Genomic DNA, 19,817 nt, shown 5'->3' on the forward strand with positions numbered 1-19,817 from the left:
ATGGTGACCATGAGCAGACCTGCAGTTAACAGTGGACACACGGTGAACATGAGCAGACCTGCAGTTAACAGTGGACACATGGTGACCATGAGCAGACCTGCAGTTAACAGTGGACACACGGTGACCATGAGCAGACCTTCAGTTAACAGTGGACACACGGTGAACATGAGCAGACCTGCAGTTAACAGTGGTCACAGGACACACAGTGAATACTAGTTTTGAGAAGTTATTCAAGGTTAATCTTGAGAAACGAGTCTGGCAGTTTCACTTTCTGAAGCTGACTACAGAAGGAAGCTCAGGAAGCTTGCTTATCTGGATCCTCCGGTTGCGAGAAATGGACAAAATGGAGCAATGGAGAATACCTTGATAGGTGGGCAGTTCACAGGGCTGAAAGAACAGCTTGGTGCAAGAAAGACCAGCTCAGCCCAAGGAATCCGTGGAGGGTGGGGTCTGCTGGCCTGGCCGCGGCTGCAGCTACCAGGCGCCTCCCTGGACCATGTCCTCTCCAGACCCTCCAGTACTGTAGAGAAAGGACCCGGCTGGTTCCTTCTGCACAGTGTGCCTTTCCACAGCAAGGAAACAAGAACCGCGACTGCCACCGCTCTGGCGGGGGATGGCATGACATCACGGTTTCAATGATGCTGAGAAGGAAAGTGGTGGGGCTGGTGAGGCCAGCCTTTTAACGATGATAGTAATTACAAACCACTGTGATTTTTACTGTTAGGGCGGTTTAATGGGTATGTACATGGGTGGAGGCTTATCCAACTCTACAGGACTACTATGGACTGTTTATTATACATCAATTATGTCCTGAGCTATAAACACTAGTTTAGGGGGCCCACAGTCCCCTAACACAGACACAGAGCTTTAGGTATGCACAGGATTTCCCAGTAGGTGTGTCCACACGGGAGCTGGGGCTCTGTGCTTCTGTTTGGGAGTGATTGTTTCCATTTTACTTACATGTATAGTGTATAATCTAGCAAAGGGAGAGGCTGGTAACTGGGTTATTTTTTCATCAATCAGGAAAATGCTTCCCTAATCAGTGCCTCCCAAACCCTTTGATCCCCAGAGGACCGGGCGCAGAGATGTGCCTGGCTTTCTCCATCAGCCTGCAGACACCCCTGCAGGGTCGGGGGACAGTCATTCCTTGCCCTGTGATGAACTTGTGGACGTACAGAGTGGCCACCAGGATGAGCAAGCAAGTGAATCCAGGGAGAGTCAAAACCCCATCTGGGCACAGTTTCCTGGACCCAAACCCTTAGGAATCATTTTTCTGAAATCAAGCCCTGTTACTTTGTTTAAAAACCACGTCCTTCACAGGCTCTCTCTAATCTGTACTGTGTACTCCAGGGGTCGGGGGCCTGTGTGTGCTTCCCAGCAGAGAGGTTTTCAAATGACCCCACTGCCTGCTTTTACTAGCTCCCCTAAAAAACATGGCTCCTGTGGCATTCCAAATCACCACTGGAGGTGTGTGTACCGGGGTCCATCGGAGGGTAGAGAAGAGGCTGAGGAGGCAGGCTCCTCCTGTGTTCCTCCATAGTCACCATGGCTAAACCCTCGGGGCAGCAGACTGAGCTCATTTGGTGGAGTGCTTGTCCAGCATGCACGAAGCCCTGGATTTGGTCCCCAGCACCACATAAACCAGACATGATGGCACACAGGTCAGCCCAGTCCTCGGGAGATGAAGGTAAGACGGTCGGAGATTCAACTCATCCTTTGCTACATGCTCCGTAGAAAGGTGTGAGGCCACTGTGGGAAACATGAGCCCTGTCTTTACAAAAAGAAACAAACAAAACATCTGCGAGATCCAGCTCAAGCCTTCTGTTACAGGGCCTTTGCTTTTTGCTTTGGTTTTGGTTTTGCTTGTTTGCTGGCTGGCTCCTCCCCAGACAATGGGAACTCTTTCGGGGAGTGGGCCACAGCCAAGTTGTAGGATTTCCAGTCTCTTGGGAGGGAGAGGTCTGGAGCTGCTACAGCAGAGGCACAGCTGGAGTGGAAAACGCACTCAGTTGTGAACGTGGCACTTTATTGGCATGTGACCCTACTAGCGTCTCCAAGGAGGTCGGGGAAAAGGCCCATGTGCTTAGTGAGGGTGGACAGCAAACTATTTATCCAGACATGGTCCCCGAAAAAGGCGAGCGCACGGAAGCCCACCACCCCAGCAGCCGCACACAAAAGCCAATCAAATGAGGTGAAGATGAATATCACTTGTCTCCTGTCTGCCCCGAGGTCCCTGGAGGTCTAGGGACAAAAGGCTGGTTGCTCCAGTTTCTGAAGCTTACATTTCATCCTTGGAGGACACTGGAGGTCCACATGAGGCTACAGCCATTATCTGTCCCCACACCTCTCCACAGAGGACTAACGACAGATGCCCCCAGTCCCTGGCGGTCTGGGTAAGAGGACTAGAGCTGGGTGTGATGTGCCGACCTGTGACCCCAGTACCACCACAGCAGCAGCAGCACAGACTCTGAGGCCAGCCTGTGACGCAGAGAACCAACAGACATGACACAGTTGGATGGACAGGGTACATCCAAGAGCGTAACACACGAGTACTTACCAAATTCCTCACCCTACGCTAAGTCTGGTGGTGTTCAACATGTGCATATAGAATGCTTCTTTTTTCCTGCAGCCTAATGCTTTTTAATATATTTAAATACCTACAGGAAAATCATGTATCAGTAAACCTTTGAAAAATATTTATTATGAGCTACACAGAGACACCCTGTCTCGAAAAACAAAGTAACAAAAAAGAAAAATAGCATTTGTGTGTGTGCACGATGTGTGTGTGCGCGCAGGCAAAACATGCATGTGGGGATTAGAGGTCAACTTTGTGGAGCTGGTTCTGTCCTCCATCCTCCATCGTTTACGTGGTTTCCAAGATGGAACTCAGCTGTCAAGCTTACAAGGCCAGTGCCTCATCAGCCCCAGCAAACAGGATTTTGTTCGTGCCTGCATTGCCGGTGGAGGCCAGAAGAGGGCGTCAGATTCCCGGGCACTGGAATTTCAGATGGTTGTGAGCCGCCCTGTGGATGCTGGAAGCTGAGCGCCCACTTTCTCCAGTTACCCTCTGCCCCCAAACAAACATTTTAAGGTTATATTTTAAAAGAATAAAGACACTTACGAGAGCCAGGTGTGACTGGTCAGGTCCGACCCTCAGTGGGTAGCCAAGATCACACTAGCCATTGTTGAGTGAGCACCTAATTATGTGTCCATCAACTCGTTCCAACCCCACGGTAACACTGCGGATTCACACAGCTTTGCCCCAGGAGAGAATCAGAAGTAACTTGTTTTAGCTTACACAGCGGGGCCAGCTCCAGAGCCCGTGTTATATAGAATTACGTCCTCTTAGTCACTCGGTTCCCCTAGTTAATTTTGGAGCATTTCCTGCCACTGATGTGAGTCAAGCGGCCGCTAAGCGCAGCACGGATGAATATTTAAATGAAGACGCTTGCCCTGGGCTAGAACCAGGGTTGTGAAATGGCTTGACGGGAATGACCACTTTCAGTCCCCATTTCAGGGATGAGGAAGCCGGACGATCGAGGTGTTCAGGAATTTGCCCACAGCCACTCAGCTGGCAAGCGGCTGCGCTGGGGCTTTTAATCCTTGCCCAGACCTGGGCCACACCTCTCGCCCTCTCGGCGCTCCGCGGCCTCCCACGAAGGTCGCACGCGGAAGGCGCAGGTGGGGCCTGGCTGCTCGCCCCGCTGGGCTCGCCCGCGCGCCTGGGCCCCGGGAGGCGCTCCCGGGAAGCCACCCTGCAGTCGGGGACACCGGCGGATCCGCGCGGGGGGACCTGCCACCGCAGGTAACCGCGGGGGACCGATCGCACTCCTGCGGGGCGCCCCCCGCTCCCCAGCCCGCGGGCGGTGCCGACCCCCGCCGAGCCCGGCACGCGGGAGGGGCGGCTCCGGACAGTGGCCTTTCCTCCCGGGGGAACCTGCCGAGGGCGGCCCCGCGCTCCTTCCTGTCCCACCCACCGCGGCCCGGGCTCGGCGGCCGCTCGGCGCGGGGTCCCGGGCGCGGCCTGGGCGAATCTCGGCCGCTCCCACCCCGGCGAGTTCAAAAGGACGCGCGGCGCCCGGCCCTGCCCGGCCGCCCGTCCGACTGGAAAGGTGAGCGCGCGGCCGGGGAGCCTGGGGAGCCCCGGAGCCGCCGCGCCTGGAACCGGACCCGGGCCGGGGAGCGCACGGCTGCGGGGACCCTCGACGGCCGCGAGGGCGCGGGCCCGGGGCGCGCGGGGTCCCCGGGGAGCGGGGCGGACCCAGTGGCCGGCTCCGCGGGGCTCCCGGCCCTGGAAGCCTTAGGTCGTGCAGGTGGCCGAGGTACCCGGGTCGCGTTGGCGCGGAACCCGCTGATCTGCTCCGTTGCCGACCCTCGCTAACGTTCCCAGGCCTGGGCAAAGGGTCGCCAACGTGACACGTCCCAGATACACCTGGGTGGGGATCTGCTCTTGGGGAGGGATTTGCTTATGGAAATTGATTAGACCCTCGGGGAGAACCAAAAGGAAGAATGGGGACACATCCACGGGGGAAGGGACTCGGGAAAACCTGGCGCCAAAGGCCCTCCTGGGATCTCCAGGCCACGCAACCCCAGGACCCCATCCACCGCGTTCTTTTCTGCCCTTCCCACAGATCTGACCCTGCGACATACTCTCCCCTGGGCAGCGATGACCAGCCTACCGGCTACGCCTTCTCCTGGAGGTAAGCGATGGAATAAATGGGATAAGAGAACTGTTCAACAATCCCCACCCCACCCCACCCCTGAACCAGTCCCGGAATTCCGCGAGACCCCAGTGTAGACTGGAAGACTGTCCTCCGTCCTTCCCGGGCTCACACAGGAAAAGGCCCCCGGAGGAAGCAGGATTCAGCTGTTGTGTGCCCTTTAGTGCGGCTTTATTCTAAGGTTTGGGCCTGGCCGGTTCCAGGCTCGGACAGTAGCCTGGACTTAATACGTTCTTTTAGGCCCAAAGGAGCCCCTTTTACATTCACCCCCGTAGCTAAAGGTGGAGAAGGATCTTCTGGAGGATCTTCTGGAGGGCTTGGATATAGCTTGGTTGAGTGCTTGCCAGGCATGGTTCAGTCCCCTGTATGGAATCAGTCTTGCAAGATGGAACCCATTGTGATGGCTTTTGCCTGTGCCAGGAGTACCAGAAATTCAAGTTATCCTCAGCTACGTAGTGAATTCAAGTCCAGCCTGGGCTACATAAGACCTTGTCAGAAAGAGGGGTGGGGTAGGGGAGTGTTTAACATGCTGGGAGCCAGGTGGTGGCGGCCTGTAGCCCTGGAAAAGAGATCCTACCTTACAATTCACTTCTAGCCCAATTCAGGTGTGCTGGGCAGGGAGCTTAGGTGGTGAGTTGACTCGTACCTTTCTTTCCTAATCAGGCTGGGTCTGGCCCACGGCTGGTATTTACATATAGATTGTTTCCACCTTGTGCTAGCCAGGGCGTGGGAGGAACACACCTCGATCTATATTCCTTTGTTCTCTTGTTATATAGTCTCATTTTTCATGAGAACAAACGTTCACTTCGGGGGATACTGCTTTTGTTGATCTGAAGACAGGAAGGAGAACCCCAGGGAAGGCAAATCTAAGGCAGTTTCTCCTGGGATTAGTAAATCTGAGGCACACGATTCAGACATATCTGGTGAGAAGAGATGAGCAGACAGACAGAATAGACTTCTAGACGGGTAGGCAAAGGCTACCGAGTGGGGCGGGAGTTATGCACCGAATTCTCTAGGTGAGGGGCGGTTCAGCCTTTTTATGTCTATTTATTTCACTCAGTGCAATTCCTGCAAGGGTCCTCCATGATGTAGTGTGTGTCAGATTGTCCTCCGTTTTAAGTCTTAAGTAACATGCAATCATGTATGTGTATATTTTGTTTAGCCACGCATAAGTGATTATCTGGTTGCTGTCTGCTTTCCATCCTGTTGGATATACATCCAGACGTGGCGTTGTTGTTATATGGCAATTATATATATATATATATATATTTTTTTTTTTAAAAAAAAAAAGAACCACCATACAGTTTTCATAGTAGCTGTGTTTATATCCTCACAAGCCGTGTGCAAAGGTTCCGATTTTCCCTTGTCCTCTCTGACACTTGTTATTTGGGGAGAGTGTGATGCTGGCTGTCTCCGTGTGTGTGAAGCTGTATCTCATTGTGGTTTTGACTGTTTCCCTGATGACTAGTGATGTCCATGCTTGGCGATCACCCGGGTGTCTTTGGAGACTCGTCTGTTCAAGACTACACTCATTTTTTAAGCATTTATTTATTCACGTTGTGCACATGTGTGTGCATGTGCTCATGTATGTCCCCCCCCTCCTCAGCTCACACAAGCTGTAACACACATGTGGAGGTCAGAGGACAACTTTCTGGGGTCAGTTCTCTCCTTCCACCGCAAGGGTTCCTGGGAGGCAGGTTGTCAGGCTTGGCAGCCGGTGCCCTCTCCTGCTGAGCTGGCTCCTTGCCCAGTTTTTAATTGAGTTGTTGTTGAGTTGTGTATTTGTGTTCTTGGTTCAACAAGTGAAGTGAGCGGGGTGGAAGTTTAGGACGCACCAGTTCCCTGCTCACGGCGTCAGGTGTCCAAGCCCAGGAGTGGAAACAATCAGCAGGATTCCCTGCAGGGACGCCAGGGTCCAGCTCCCGGCACCCCACCTTCCTGTGGTGTTCCCTTCACATCCCTCCTCCTCGGGCCGGATTCCCTAAGGAGTCCTTCAGGAATGCCGGTCCGCACTGCACCATGAGGCTCTTCCTCTGTCCCGTGGACTCTTTCCTCTGTTTTTTAAAAAAAGTTTAAAATGTGTGTTTTTCAACCTTACCAGGATAAGACTATGGTAGAATATAATAATGTTTGCCTTTTAATCCCAGCGCTTGGGAAGCAGAGGCTGGAGGATCTCTGTGAGTTCAAGGTGAGCCTGGTCTACAGATTGAGTTCCAAGACAGCCAAGGGTACACAGAGAAACTCTGTCTCAATAACCACCATCCCTCAAAAATATAATAATGTTTATAATGAGTACTTATGGATGAAGATATTGTAATGAATAATTAATTGGCTGATATAGCAATCTTAATAATATTTAAAAGCTCATTATCTTGATTTTTTTTTTTTTTTTGGTTTTTCGAGACAGGGTTTCTCTGTGTAGCTTTGCACCTGTCCTGGAACTCACTTGGTAGCCCAGGCTGGCCTCGAACTCACAGAGATCCACCTGCCTCTGCCTCCTGAGTGCTGGGATTACAGGCGTGCGCCACCACCGCCTGGCCCCATTATCTTGATTTTAAAGGAAATTTAAGTCATTAAAATGAAATCATTAAAAGGCGTGTCCATAAGCCCCTGAGATGATTGTGGACCAAGGTGCTGGAGCACCTGTCAGCCCCGTTGCAAGTAGGGCAGAACGGAGCCCTGCTGTGGGAGCTCTGTCCACCCCAGCAGGGGAAGCCTTGCCCGCCCCGTGACCACCGTGGCTTCCCCCCGGGTGGTCCTCACCATGCACTAGACACTTAGCACTCTTCACCGAACGAACTTCTCGACGCACCAAGCAGGCTTTATTATTTTATCAAAGCAGAAACTGAGTTTGAGGAACTTCAGGAGTTTTCATCGATTAAGAATACTTCCCAGTTTAAAAGAGAGAAGATTTCCCATGGTGCAGCTCATCAGAGCAGAAGGCACAGAGCTTTGTGCCAAGTCGAGCTGCTCCCAAATCCTGTCCTTTCTGCATGGTCTACTGCTCCCCAGGCCTCCTTCACCCAGCCGGCCACCAGAGCACATGAGAGGGACAGAATGCCAGAGTGGGTTCCCATGGAAAGGAGGATTGTGGGAGCACCCCTGTCTGGGCAGGTCTAGAGCAAATAAGCAGGTTGGCAGCTTTAGGTGGCGACGGATCTGATACCTCCTTGATAAGAGACTTGGCCTAGCCTGGAGACGAGACGCACAAAGAAATCAGCTAGTATCTGGGTCAACAAAAAGAAAGGTGTGTGAGCGGATCTGGGTGGAGCCTTCGAGCTCGGGGCCCTCTGCCCTGGCCGCCTGCCTACTATGAAGGGGAGATGGAGAGTGGCGTATTTCTTTCTTTGGGAAAACTTGACGGGAACTAGGGATCCAAGTTAAGGGCCTGACAGGTGCAGAACCCACACTAGCACCCACACACCCACAGCCCACGTGCCTCCTCTGGGTGCCAGGCGTTCTGGATTTAGATTACTTTATTGTTGTTGTTGTTGTTTTCATCTTAAAAGTCGCAAATAGCCAGTTGTGATGGAGCGTGCATGTAACGCCAGCACTCGGGGAGGCTGTGGACCTGCTCTCGTTTGCAATATTGATTCACAGGCAACTAAGGTCAACAGGGCACCTTAGGTCAATCCATCGTGGATAAACCTTGTGTCAAACCTTTGAATCTCCATAAGCCCTCCCCATCCTCACTCATAAGGATGATCTTGAACAAATAAAGGTTCCCAGAAAGGAACTTCCACCATCTCCCTGTTTCCTGCTGAAGGTGTCCACCTCCACCATCTCCCCGTTTCCTGTTTCCTGTCCAGGCTCTCTGCTTTCTGTGACAGTGGATTAGCTGTCTGCAGCCAATCCCTCTCTCTCCCTTCAAGGACATGGCTGTAGACAACCCACCGACTGTGCATTATGAATTGTTTGCTCTGTCTGAGTCATTCCTGAGTCCATACAGAGACCTGCTGGCATTTCCCCATTCTAAAAGCAAAACAATCAACTCTCTCAGGCTCCAGCAGCAGCTCCAGGTCTTTATTCACCTTTACAGAAAACCTGTGTAAGAGTATGTGCTTTAAACCCAGCACTTGGGAGGCAGAGACAGGCAGATCTCTCTGAGTTTGAGGTCAGCCAAGGCTGCATAGTAAAATGCTGTTTTTTAAAAAAAAAAAGTTCAGTCATGGGGTGAGAGTGGGATGCCTCAGTCACCATGCATGAGTACCCAAGTCTGGCAGCTCCCCGGCACTGGCAGCTCCCCGGCACTGGCAGATGCGGCCAGCAAAGCAGGCCTGCCATTCTGGTGCTGGGGAGGTGGAGATGGGATCTCTGGGGCTGGGGCTCGCTAGCCAGTCAGTCCCGCTGAATCCTAAGATCAGGTTCAGTGAGACACCTTGCCTCAAAAAATAAGATGGGGTTATATACCTACGTTGACCTTTGGCAATGCACACGCACACACAGAGTTTATATTCTCCCTCCAGTTCCTCCTTCTATTTTTCTTGAACCTACCCTAAACCACAGCTTTGCCTTCCCCCAGCACTTGTCTTGTGAAGGTCCAGGTGCTTGATCGATCTGGCTGCTGAGCACTGACCTACGCACCTGCCGTGTATGTGGCCTCCCCCAGCTTCCTGTCTTGAGTGTGCTAATGACTTTAATTTTTTTTTATAATTTATTTTTATTTTGTGTGCACTGGTATTCTGTCTGCGTTAGTATCTGTGTGAGGGTGTCGGATCCCCTGGAACAGGAGTCACCTGTTGTGAGCTGCCTGCCGTGTGGGTGATGTGCTGGGAATTGAACCTGGGTCCTCTTCACCACTGAGCCATCTCTCCAGCCCTGACTCTTTAAATTTTATATATGTGTTTCTCACAGTGCTGGGGATCATACACTGTGTAGGCTAGTCCTCTACCACTGAGCCACATCCCCAGCCTGCTTTTTTTTTTTTTCATTTCTTACCTAGTCCAGATTTATTCTTGATTCTTGGATATCCGATAGGCAGTCATGTCCTGTCCCCACTCTGCTCCTCCTGAGAGCGTCCCCATCCCAGGTAACAGCATCTCTCTCCTCCTGTTACTCAGGCCACAGACGTGTGCCTCCACCCCACCTCCAATCCCGTCCTGTTCCGCTTCCAAACAGATCTGGCCACTTTCTCACCGAGTTCCTGGCAGACCCAGTCAAGGATTTCTGGTGATAGGAACAGGCTCCCCCATTTGGGTGTTCCGTGGGCCTCAGCGTCTGCCTCCACCTTCAGCCTGTCCTCCGAGCCGCAGTCAAAGGGACCCCTTAGAATCAGTCTGTTTGAATTACATGTTGCCGCCTAACTCAACCCGAAATTCATTTGCTTAAAACGGCAGCAGCCGCTTGGGGTTTGAAAGGGTTGGGCCGAGCACCCGCCACCCGGAATAGAGAACATTCACCTGGCCTACAAAACAACAAATCCCAACAGGTTATAATTCCTCACAGCTCTGGTGATGGTGTCTCCTGCACTCATGCATGGAGCTGCAGTGGACCGGAACGTCCACAGTGGCTGTCAGCTGAGCCTGGGGACTGGGTTTCCCTACACACACACACACTCTCTCTCTCTCTCTCCCTCCCTCTCTCCCTCTCTCCCTCTCCCCCCTTTCCCCCCCAGTGGACCAGACTGAACTTCTTCAGGATACAATACCCTTAGGATTTCAAAAGTACAGTGTTTGGAATTCCAAGGTCCTCCACCCCATATATTGCAGCATAGTCTACATTTTTAAAAAATGGAGATGTTTTTCACCTTTGTGTCATGTATACAAATGTTCTGCTGCATTTCGTGTGTGTGTGTGTGTGTGTGTGTGTGTGTGTGTGTGTGTGTGTGTGTACACCACATGCACGCAGTGCCAGCACAGGCCAGAAGAGGGCGTCAGACCTTCCAGGAACTGGAGTTCCGGAAAGTTCCTTGTGGGTGCTGGGACTCAAACCGGGGTCCTCTGGAAGAACAGTCAGTGCTTCTGCAGCTGAGCTGTCTCCAGCCCCCACAGTCTGATTTTAACAAGATCTGTGGAAGATGAACATTTAACGAGCATGGCATGGAATGACCCTGTAACAGCTTCTAAGCCCCCCGGACAGCTGCGGCCCGTATTGCAGCCCACAGGCCCAGGTGCTGTCGGTCCGAGGCTTCATCTCTCCCTCCCTGCTGATCCCTCCCCGTGGCCCCTTTAAGGTGCTGTGTACACTCCAGCCCTCCATCACTACAGACAGCCTAACCTTGACCTTGCTGTCTCAGCCGCTTGCATGGTTGCCCCTTCACCGTCTCCCATGTCTTTATTCAGGCCGCCTCTCGGGAAAATTCCCCAACTACCTTATTTAAAGTTGCAGCTCCTCCCCACATCACACCCTGCCCTCTTCGGGCTCGTTTTTCCACATATCTCGAACCAGCAACCACCACGTATTCCTTTAACTTCTTTCCTTAGGGTGTGTTCTGTCTTTCCCCAATCCCATGGGCTCACCTGTGCTTTGCAGATCCTGGAGCCCCCCTCTGGTCTTCCCTTGTAGTCCGTACATGGGGGGGGGGGTGCGCCGGGCGGGCGGGGGTGGGGGGAGGGTCGCTTCTCAGAACACCACCCGTGCAGGCTGTGCTGGCAGGAGAATCACAAGTTTGAAACCAGCCTGGGCTGTGCATCCTGTCCTTAAGTGAGGGAAGGGCATTAGAGAGATGGATCCGTGGTTAAGAGCACTGGCTGCCGTTCTAAAGGACCTCGGTTCAATTCCCAGAACCCACATGGAGGCTCACGACCTTCTGTAACTCTAGTCTTGGATCCCAAGCCCCCTTCGGGTCTCCATGGGTACTGGGCATGCACACAGTGCACAGACAGACACCACATCTACGCATACACTTACAAAAGCATACATTTTATGAAGAGAGGGTTTGGTTTGTTTGTTTTGTTTTGGGATTTTTGAGACAGGGTTTCTCTGTAGTTTTTGGTTCTTGTCCTGGATCTCGCTCTGTAGACCAGGCTGGCCTCAAACTCACAGAGATCCGCCTTGGCTCTGCTGGAATTAAAGGCATGCGCCACCACGGCCCGGCGAAGAGAGGGTTTTTAAACTGTGATAAAATCGTAGTAACAAAATGTTGTGTGTGTGTGTGTGTATCTGTGTGTTGCTGGGAACCGCACACAGCCATGCACACACTGGACGAGCACTCTGTCCTCCTCTCATTCTAAACTTACAGTCTGTGCCATTTAAGGACGTTTACCATTGACATTTCAACATGCCAAACTGAAACTCTACCTGCTAAATGTTCTGTCTCTCTGCCTCTGGAATTTGATTCCTCCAGGTCATCAAAATCAGTAATATAAATGCAATCGTACAATATTTGTCTTTAAAACAAGCAGGGTCCCCAGTGAGCAGCCCTGGCTGTCGTGGACTCTGTAGACCAGACTGGCCTCTGTCTCTGAGATCCTTCTGCCTCCCGAGTGCTGGGATTAAAGTCTGTGCGTCACCAGGCCTGTCCAGCGTTTGTCCTTGTGCCTTGCTTACTTATCAGCATGTTGTCCGGGTCTTTCTGTGTTGTCCCACACGGAATTTCCTCCCTCCCTTCCTTTATTTTTAATTTTTATTTTATGCGTGTGTGTGCCTTCAGAAGCTAGAACTAGAGTTCCAGGTGGTTGTGGGCCACCATGTGGGTGCTGGGAACTACACCCTGGTCCCCTGCAAAAGTAGCAAGTGCTCTTAAGCACTGGGAGGTTCTCACCCCCACCACACCCCACCACCACACCCCCCACCCCCGGCACACCTCCTGCATTCTTTAAGCCGGGATAAAGCTCCAGGTCTGCATTTGCTGCATTTTGTTTATCTGTTTGCTGATGGACATTGAGATTGTTTCCACCCTGGGGTTGGGAAGCAGCGCTGCTGTGAGCATGCGGTGACATCATTCACTTGTTTCCTGTAAGTGCATACTCAGAAACCAGACTGCATATCGGAGCTCTTTTTAAATTTTAGGAGACTGTGCAGGTAATGGTTTGGAGGTGGGTTTTTTGTTGTGTGTGTGGTTTTTTTTTTTGGGGGGGTGGGGTATTATTATTTGTTTCTGTCTTTGGAAACAAACAGGGTTTTGCTATATAGCTCAGGCTGGTTTTGAACTCTCAATCTTCTTGCCTTAGTTTTCTGAGCACTGTGACTTCAACTGATTTATTTTCCTTTTTGAAAACCTTTATTGTATGTGTGTGTGTGATGGGTAGATGTGGGTGTGGGTGTATGTGTGTATATGATGAGTGTGTGTGGGCACATGTGCCATGCACACCTGTGGAGGTCAGAGGACAACTTTGTAGAATCAGTTCTTTCCTGTCCTCTTATACATGTTCCAGAAACCAAACTCTGGTCATCAGATTTCTGTCACCGTGCAGTGAGCACATTTACCCTCGAAGCCGCCTGTCACTGGCCCCTCAGTGGATTTACAGGCCGGGTGAATTTGCCCTTTTTGTTCATTGATCCGTGACCAGAACCTAGCACCAAGTACACACTCAACCACTCAATTCTTAATGATTTAACTTTTTATTCTATTCTATTCTCTATTTACTTATTGTTTTTGAGACAAGGTCACACTATGTAGCTCTGTTGCCTCCTGAATTCTGGGATTAAAGGCATGCACCACTACTGGCTATTGAATTCATGTTTTTTAGGCATTGAGACAAAACCTCTCTGTGGAGCCTCAGCTGGCCTTGAGCTCATGGCAATCCTCCTGCCTCAGCATGGATTATAAGTGTGCCTCACCACTCCTGGCTTAATTTTTTAATTTCTCTATCAACCTGGACTCTGAACCTAAGAAGTCTGTAATAGCTTCCTGGTGAGGTCTCCATCCTGACTCAGTGTCTGTTGCCTCCAGTTCCAGACCCCCAAAGCAGGCAGGCCTTGGTAACTTGACCCCATCAAGCTCACTGGTTTGCAGCCTTAGTCTGCGCAGGCGCCTCAGAAGCCCTGCATCAGGGACAGAGATCGGTTACAAGTTCTGTAAGTGCCTCCGGCTGTCATTCAGCCTTTGTGTTTGTGCTTCCTGGGCCATTTCCTTTCTCTTCTTCCTGATTTGGAGACAAGGTCTCATTATGTAGCCCACACTGGCCTCAAACGGCTCACAGTCCTCCTCCCAGTTGCTGGAATTACTGTCCCATGCGCCACCACACCCAGCCCAGCTTCTCTTCTCCTCAGTCTACTTCCTCATGTCCTGTGACTCCTGCTGCTCCCTGCTGACAAAGCCATTCTCTGTTTGGAGACAGACAGACAGACAGACAGACAGACAGACAGACCTGCCATGGGATCCTGCTTTCTCTCTCTAACCTGATACCTTCAAGTCCACACATAACACTTTTGAGACTGTCCTTGTAATATGCCTGCCACCCTGAGCTGCATGGAGCTTCCTGATGCTGTTCTTCAAGTCTCTGGAAGCTTCTAACTTGGGCATTTCTGCTAGAAAGCTTGATGTGCATTTTTTTTTTTTTTAATGACTCACATTTTGAAATCACACTGGAAATGAGAGGATTACAGGAAACACGGGAATAGGTAGACCATTAACACTTCTGGACCTTTATAATAGGCTCCAAATAAGTACGGTAGCAACCTCTGTACAAACGTTGACTAGCATTTGAACCTTGAGTCCTGGTCAGTCCTTCCCAGCTCTCCCTTGGGCTGAGAGACCCCTTAGAGCTTTCACTTTTTGTTTTTGTTTCGTTTGTTTGAGACCAGTCTCCTTATTTAGCCTTGGCTATGTAGATCAGGCTAGCCTTGAACTCACAGGGATCCTCCTGCCCCTGCCTCTCTTAAAGGCATACAATACCTTGCTCTGCCGTTTCACCTCTAATAGAGACCATCTTCATTTAAAAAAGAAATCTGTCAGTCACGGCAGCTCACGCCTTTAATCCTAACATGCTAGGAGGAACTCTTGAGTTCCAGGCCCACAGCAACTACATAGTGAGACCCTGCCTCTAAATAAATAAATAAAATTTTAACAAAAAGTACATTTAAAAACTTTACGGCAGGGCATGTACTTACTTAGTTGGTAGAGTCCTTACAAACCCTGAGTTTTACCGCCCCCCTCTCGCCCCCCAGCACTTCATAAAAACAAGCATGGGATGGGCGCCTCGATCCCAGTACTCCAGAGGTGGAGGCAGGAGGTTGAGAATAGAGAACTCCTCTCCAAGCCTTTACAGGGTCCCAGGGTTTGAACTCAGGTCACCAGGCTTTACAGCGAGTGCCTTTTCTTGCTGAGCCATTTTGCTGGCTGTCATAGTTTAAGATGATTTTTTTTAATGTGTGGTGTGCATGTGTGTGTGCATGCACACTTTCATGTGTGTGCACTTATGGGTGTCTGTAGAGACTAGAATCAGGTGTTGGATCCCCTGGAGCTGGAGTTACAGACACACGCACGTGCACACGTGTGCACACACTACAGCTGAGCTTCACGCTAGCTCTTCAGGTGTTCCCATCGGGTGACAGCATTTGCTGCCAGGCCCAGTGACCCGAGTTCAGTCTCCTGGACCCTGTGGAATTAGAGCCGGCTCCCTCAAGTTGTCTTTGACCTCCTCATAAATTAGGCGGATCTCCGTGAGTTCCAGGACAGCCAGGGCTTTGAGGAAACACCCTGTTACTCCACCTGCCCCCCCATCCCAACCTGCCCCACCCCCCAAAAAAAAACAAAAGTTAAGGGTTGGCCTGGCCTTGGGACTGGAAGGGCAATTCCTGAGGCTCTTGTTAGCCTCGGTGAAAAAAAACCCTCAGCACTCGGGACCTGTTTTGGCCTAGCTCACAGCAGCTGATGTCACTTCCCCGTGCACAGTGGTACCACATCAGGCCCTAAACAGGAATCCTGTTCCCGCCTGTTCCTTGGACCTGGGCTCTGCTGGGAATAGTCACTTCAGTCCCAGTCCTGGTGCCGTCAAATATTGATTGCTTCCTTGGCGGTCGCCCCGGCAGGAACACCACATCAGCCCCCCCTGCTGGTGCTCCTGTGCCCCTGGGGTGTGCTCTTTTGTTGGACTTTCTGCAGTTCAGAACAACGATGTGACCCATGGGGTATGGCAGAGTGTGAGCACTGTGGAGCAGCTGGTCCTGCTCTGTTCTGCTCCCAGCATGCCTAGCGTGGTTTCCGGCAAAGCCAGGTGGGACAGTGCTGCTGGTTTGCTTGTGCCCATCCGTCCTTCTGCGTTCTCTCCCCCCTCCCCCCACCCCTACTCACTAGGAACCCCATGTCTTGGGCTCTTGAGGGTTGTGATTATAGGCTCAAGCACTAGCCAGGTTCAATAAACTATTTGTTGAAGAAAATGGCGGTTCCAGAGTTGACCAGCCTGTCCTCCCCTGGATTCCTCTATCCTGCAGTGACCTTTACCAAGTTACTTCTTCCAACAGTTCCATCAAAATGCTAATTAGGAAAAGATGATGTGGTATCACAAGCCTTGAATCCCAGCACTGGGGAAAGAGAAGCAGGCAGATCTCTGTGAGTTCAAGGTCAGCCTGGACTATGGAACAAATCCAGGCCAGCCGGGGCTACCTAGTGACCTAGACCTTTAAAAAGACTAGTCCATAAGTTTTCAGACCACAATTTAGTAATGACTCTGAGTAATGACTTGGGCCTTGGAGCTTAAGGGCCATGCAGACAGATACAGGGTGGGGTACAGGACACAGTGTTGGGGAAAAGCCCCGTTCCAAGTGCAGAGCCTGTCCTAGAAATACAAGGTGTAGCAGGCCTGCTTTTGGGCCGCCAACCAGCTTCCAAACAAAGGCACTGAGAATGAATGAATGCACAGCCTTATCTTAGGCTTGTCCCACCGGCTCTTATAACTTATTTTACCCTGTTTCTCTTCATCCACGTTTTGCCTCGGGGCTTTTTACCTTCCTTTCATTCTGTATGTCCTGCTCTGTGTTTTGCTGCCTGGAGGCTGCCCGGCGGGCCGTGGGCGTCTCCCTCTCTTTCTCCCTTGTTCTCTCCTCTCCTCTCGTTCTCTTCCCTCCAACCTAGACTCCTCCTCCTACTTATTCTCTCTGCCCACCAGCCCTGCCTATCCCTCTCCTGCCTAACTATTGGCTGTTCAGCTTTTTTTTTTTTTTTAAGATTTATTATATATATAATGTCTGCATGTGTCCTTGCTGTCCAGAAGAGGGCGCCAGATTTCATTACAGGTGATTTTGAGCCACCATGTGGTTGCTGGGAATTGAACTCAGGTCCTCTGGAAGAGCAGCCAGTGCTCTTAACCGCTGAGCCATCTCTCCAGCCTGGCTTTTCAGCTTTTTATTAGACCAGTCAGGTGCCTTAGGCAGGCAAGGTGAAATAGCAGCACATCTTTACATAATTAAACAAATGCAACACACCTTTACATAGTTAAAGTAATATTCCACAACGAAAAGGTTTGGGGCAGGTTAGTATTACTTTATTACTTAAAAATAATGTTTATAAAACAGGTGTGTCGGGCTGAGGAGTTGGTTTGGTGGGCAAGGTGTTTGCTGTACAAGCATCAGCATCCGAGTCCAGATCCCCAGAACCCGAGAACCCGGGTAAAGCCAGGTGCACAGTGCACGTTTCTTTTGCTTTAGACAGGTCCTCACTAGCGTCGGCTGGCCTGGAACCCACAGAGGTTCGCCTGCCTCCGCCTCCTAAATTCTGGGATTCAAGGTGAGCGCACCGTGCCTGGCTGTGGCGCTCACCTGTTGTCTCAGCACTCCTGTCGTGAGATGGGAAATGGAGACAGAATCTCCGGAGGCCAGCTAGCCTGGCCTGGGCGGCAGGGAACAAGAGACTGTGCCGAACAAAGAGGAAAGGGAGAATGGATACCAGAACTTGCCCTCAGCCGTCACAAGTGCACCGTGCTATGCATGTGCCAAAATTCACAGATGTGCACACATACAGACAAGTACACCCCACACGCAAGATCAAAGAGTCTGTAGGACACATAGATACACTGATAATGCATAATATAAATATATGCATATACACACAATATTTGATGCATTCCTTAGACTGCTATATCCTCAGGTCACTACGTTACAACCCTATAAACTAAGTACTGTAGTCTCCCGTTAGCATCCCAAGTGATGCCGGCAGAAGTTAGGTGATTTTTTTACCCCAGGGTGTACAGCTTGTTAAGGACAGAGATCACATTGGAAAAAGCCCCTATTCTCTTTGTTTTACGTTTGAGACAGGATCTCCCTGTACAGGACGGGCTAGCCTGGAACTCTGTAGCACAGGAGGCCTTTGAACAATCATTCTCAGCCCTGAGTGCTGGGATTACAGATGTGTCACCACACCTGGCAGGAACTAACCCCCTCTCCTATTTAAGTCTGTAGCCCTGGCTGGCCTTGAACTCTGAGATCCGCCTGCCTCTGCCTCCTGAGTGCTGGGATTAAAGGCGTTCGCCGCTACGCCCTACTCAAACCTGTTTTTAACCATTGTATTAGGCAGAGAGAAATTCATCAAAATGTTCTCTTTTGGAAATGGTTTGTTTTCATCTCTATGTCCAGGATTTTCTGTTTGGAGTTTCTGTAGAGACTGGTTGGTGAACTTTTATCTGTATGTATATGAATGTTTTGCCTGTGTGTCTGTTTGTACACTGCGTGTGTGCTTGCTGCCCAGAGGCTGGAAGTTCAGCTGCGCTCGAACTGGAGTTACAGATGATGATGAGCTCCCGTGTGGGGGCTGGGGATAAAATCCAGGTCCCCTGGAAGAGCGGCCAGTGCTCTTAACCACTGGGCCATCTCTCTGAGACGAGCTGAGCTTTTGAACAGCGAAGGCGAAGTAACAGAATGGCAAGACCAGGGCCTCACCGTTTCCTTTGCCCTCTGACTTCCCAGAACTGATGACCACGCCAGTCCTCCAGGCCCATGAAACCCTGTCCCCACAAGCTGAAGAGGCCAGCACAGCACTCATTGCAGGTAACAAAGCCAGCGTGCCAACCCAAGGGGTACCCTGGCACCCAGTGTGACAGCTACGGTTTCCCCAAAAACCACACCAGGGACCAACTCCATTACGGGGCCTATTCTGGCATGTAGGTCTCACACATGCAGAGCTATGCAGAGCTGTGCAAGCTGCAGAGACATGACCAATGACAGGCTGGGAGTGGCCATGAGCAGGCTCTGGTGCATGTGGACGCTCAGCTGGAGTGCGTGGGTTGGAAGGAGGGTACATGTGGTTTGTTGAGTGGGTGAGGAAGAGCGGGGCAAACCAGAGAAACTCTCATAGGAAGCTGTGTATTTAAAACATCCTTCCTGTTGGCGTGAGCTATTTATTTCCCTGGTTTCTAGCCTGATCATCAGGAACTGGTTTGGGAGGGAGTTGAGTTTTGTCAGAAATCCATATATTGTGTGTCGGTAGCTAAATACCAAGAGACTCTGAATGCCATGTCCTGGGAAAGCTGGGTTTGAGGGGACCCGGCTGGAAGTGATGGCCTAATTCAGGTGGCCCAGTGAAGTGCTGAAACATGTCTCGCTCTCCCTTCCCAGTCGTTATCACCGTGGTGTTCCTCACCCTGCTCTCGGTGGTGACCTTGATCTTCTTCTACCTGTACAAGAACAAGGGCAGCTACGTCACCTACGAGCCTGCAGAAGGCGGTGAGCCCAGCGCCGTCCTCCAGATGGAGAGTGAGTCAGCCAAGGGCAGAGAGAAGGAAGAGTACTTCATCTAATGGTTCCCAGCACTAACACACTGACTCTGTAAAAAGCCAGTGAGTAGCATGAAGTGAGATGGCAAATCCAGTCACCTCCCTGGACACAGCCCCCAACACCAGCATCACTGACTCCAGGGTCCAGGGACATGGAGAAAGCTGCTTAGGACACCCATAGCTGGACCTTGATAAGGACAGTGCTCACAACTGGCCAACAACGCGAGGTCATGCCTGCGTTGGGAGATGTAGTGGGAGGTCACAGGCTGGTCCACTTTGTCCCCTCCTGGTTGCCTAGTGATAGCCTCAGTGTAGCTTCCTGGAGGCTAGACACCACAGGAAGGGACGGGGCAGGAGGGGTGGGCTTCTGAATGTTACTCCTTTGGTCTGAGCCCTGCCATTTCCCCCAACAGCCTCAAACTTACTGTTTTTTTAATCCAGATTAAACTTATTATGAAAGTCAGATTTTCATTTACAAGAACTAAATTTTGACTTGTTTTTGCTTAAA

The 19,817-nt window shown here is 51.1% G+C and overlaps 1 protein-coding gene across 2 annotated transcripts; it reads left to right on the forward strand.

Moving 5' to 3' along the window:
- The first annotated feature begins 3,405 nt into the window (after nt 1–3,405).
- Nucleotides 3,406–19,817, forward strand: LOC114696667 (small cell adhesion glycoprotein). Of its 2 annotated transcripts, none has more exons than XM_028874553.2 (4): nt 3,406–3,805; nt 4,632–4,700; nt 18,504–18,584; nt 19,152–19,817. In XM_028874553.2, the coding sequence occupies exons 2-4, from the start codon at nt 4,667–4,669 to the stop codon at nt 19,331–19,333; spliced, it is 297 nt and encodes a 98-aa protein (XP_028730386.1). In that variant the 5' UTR covers nt 3,406–3,805; nt 4,632–4,666; the 3' UTR covers nt 19,334–19,817. The 2 variants fall into 2 exon arrangements, with proteins under 2 accessions (XP_028730386.1, XP_028730388.1); XM_028874555.2 differs by lacking the exon at nt 3,406–3,805 and adding an exon at nt 3,922–4,112.

Source organism: Peromyscus leucopus, chromosome 20 (assembly GCF_004664715.2).
Source record: "Peromyscus leucopus breed LL Stock chromosome 20, UCI_PerLeu_2.1, whole genome shotgun sequence".
Classification (NCBI taxonomy): Eukaryota; Metazoa; Chordata; class Mammalia; order Rodentia; family Cricetidae; genus Peromyscus; species Peromyscus leucopus.

Excerpts from the sequence above, each read along its gene's own strand:
- LOC114696667 (XM_028874553.2), top strand. The coding sequence starts at position 4,667 with ATGACCAGCCTACCGGCTACGCCTTCTCCTGGAG. Across the intron at positions 4,701-18,503 it reads GGCTACGCCTTCTCCTGGAG|AACTGATGACCACGCCAGTC; the intron begins GTAAGCGATGGA and ends CTGACTTCCCAG. Across the intron at positions 18,585-19,151 it reads CAGCACAGCACTCATTGCAG|TCGTTATCACCGTGGTGTTC; the intron begins GTAACAAAGCCA and ends CTCCCTTCCCAG.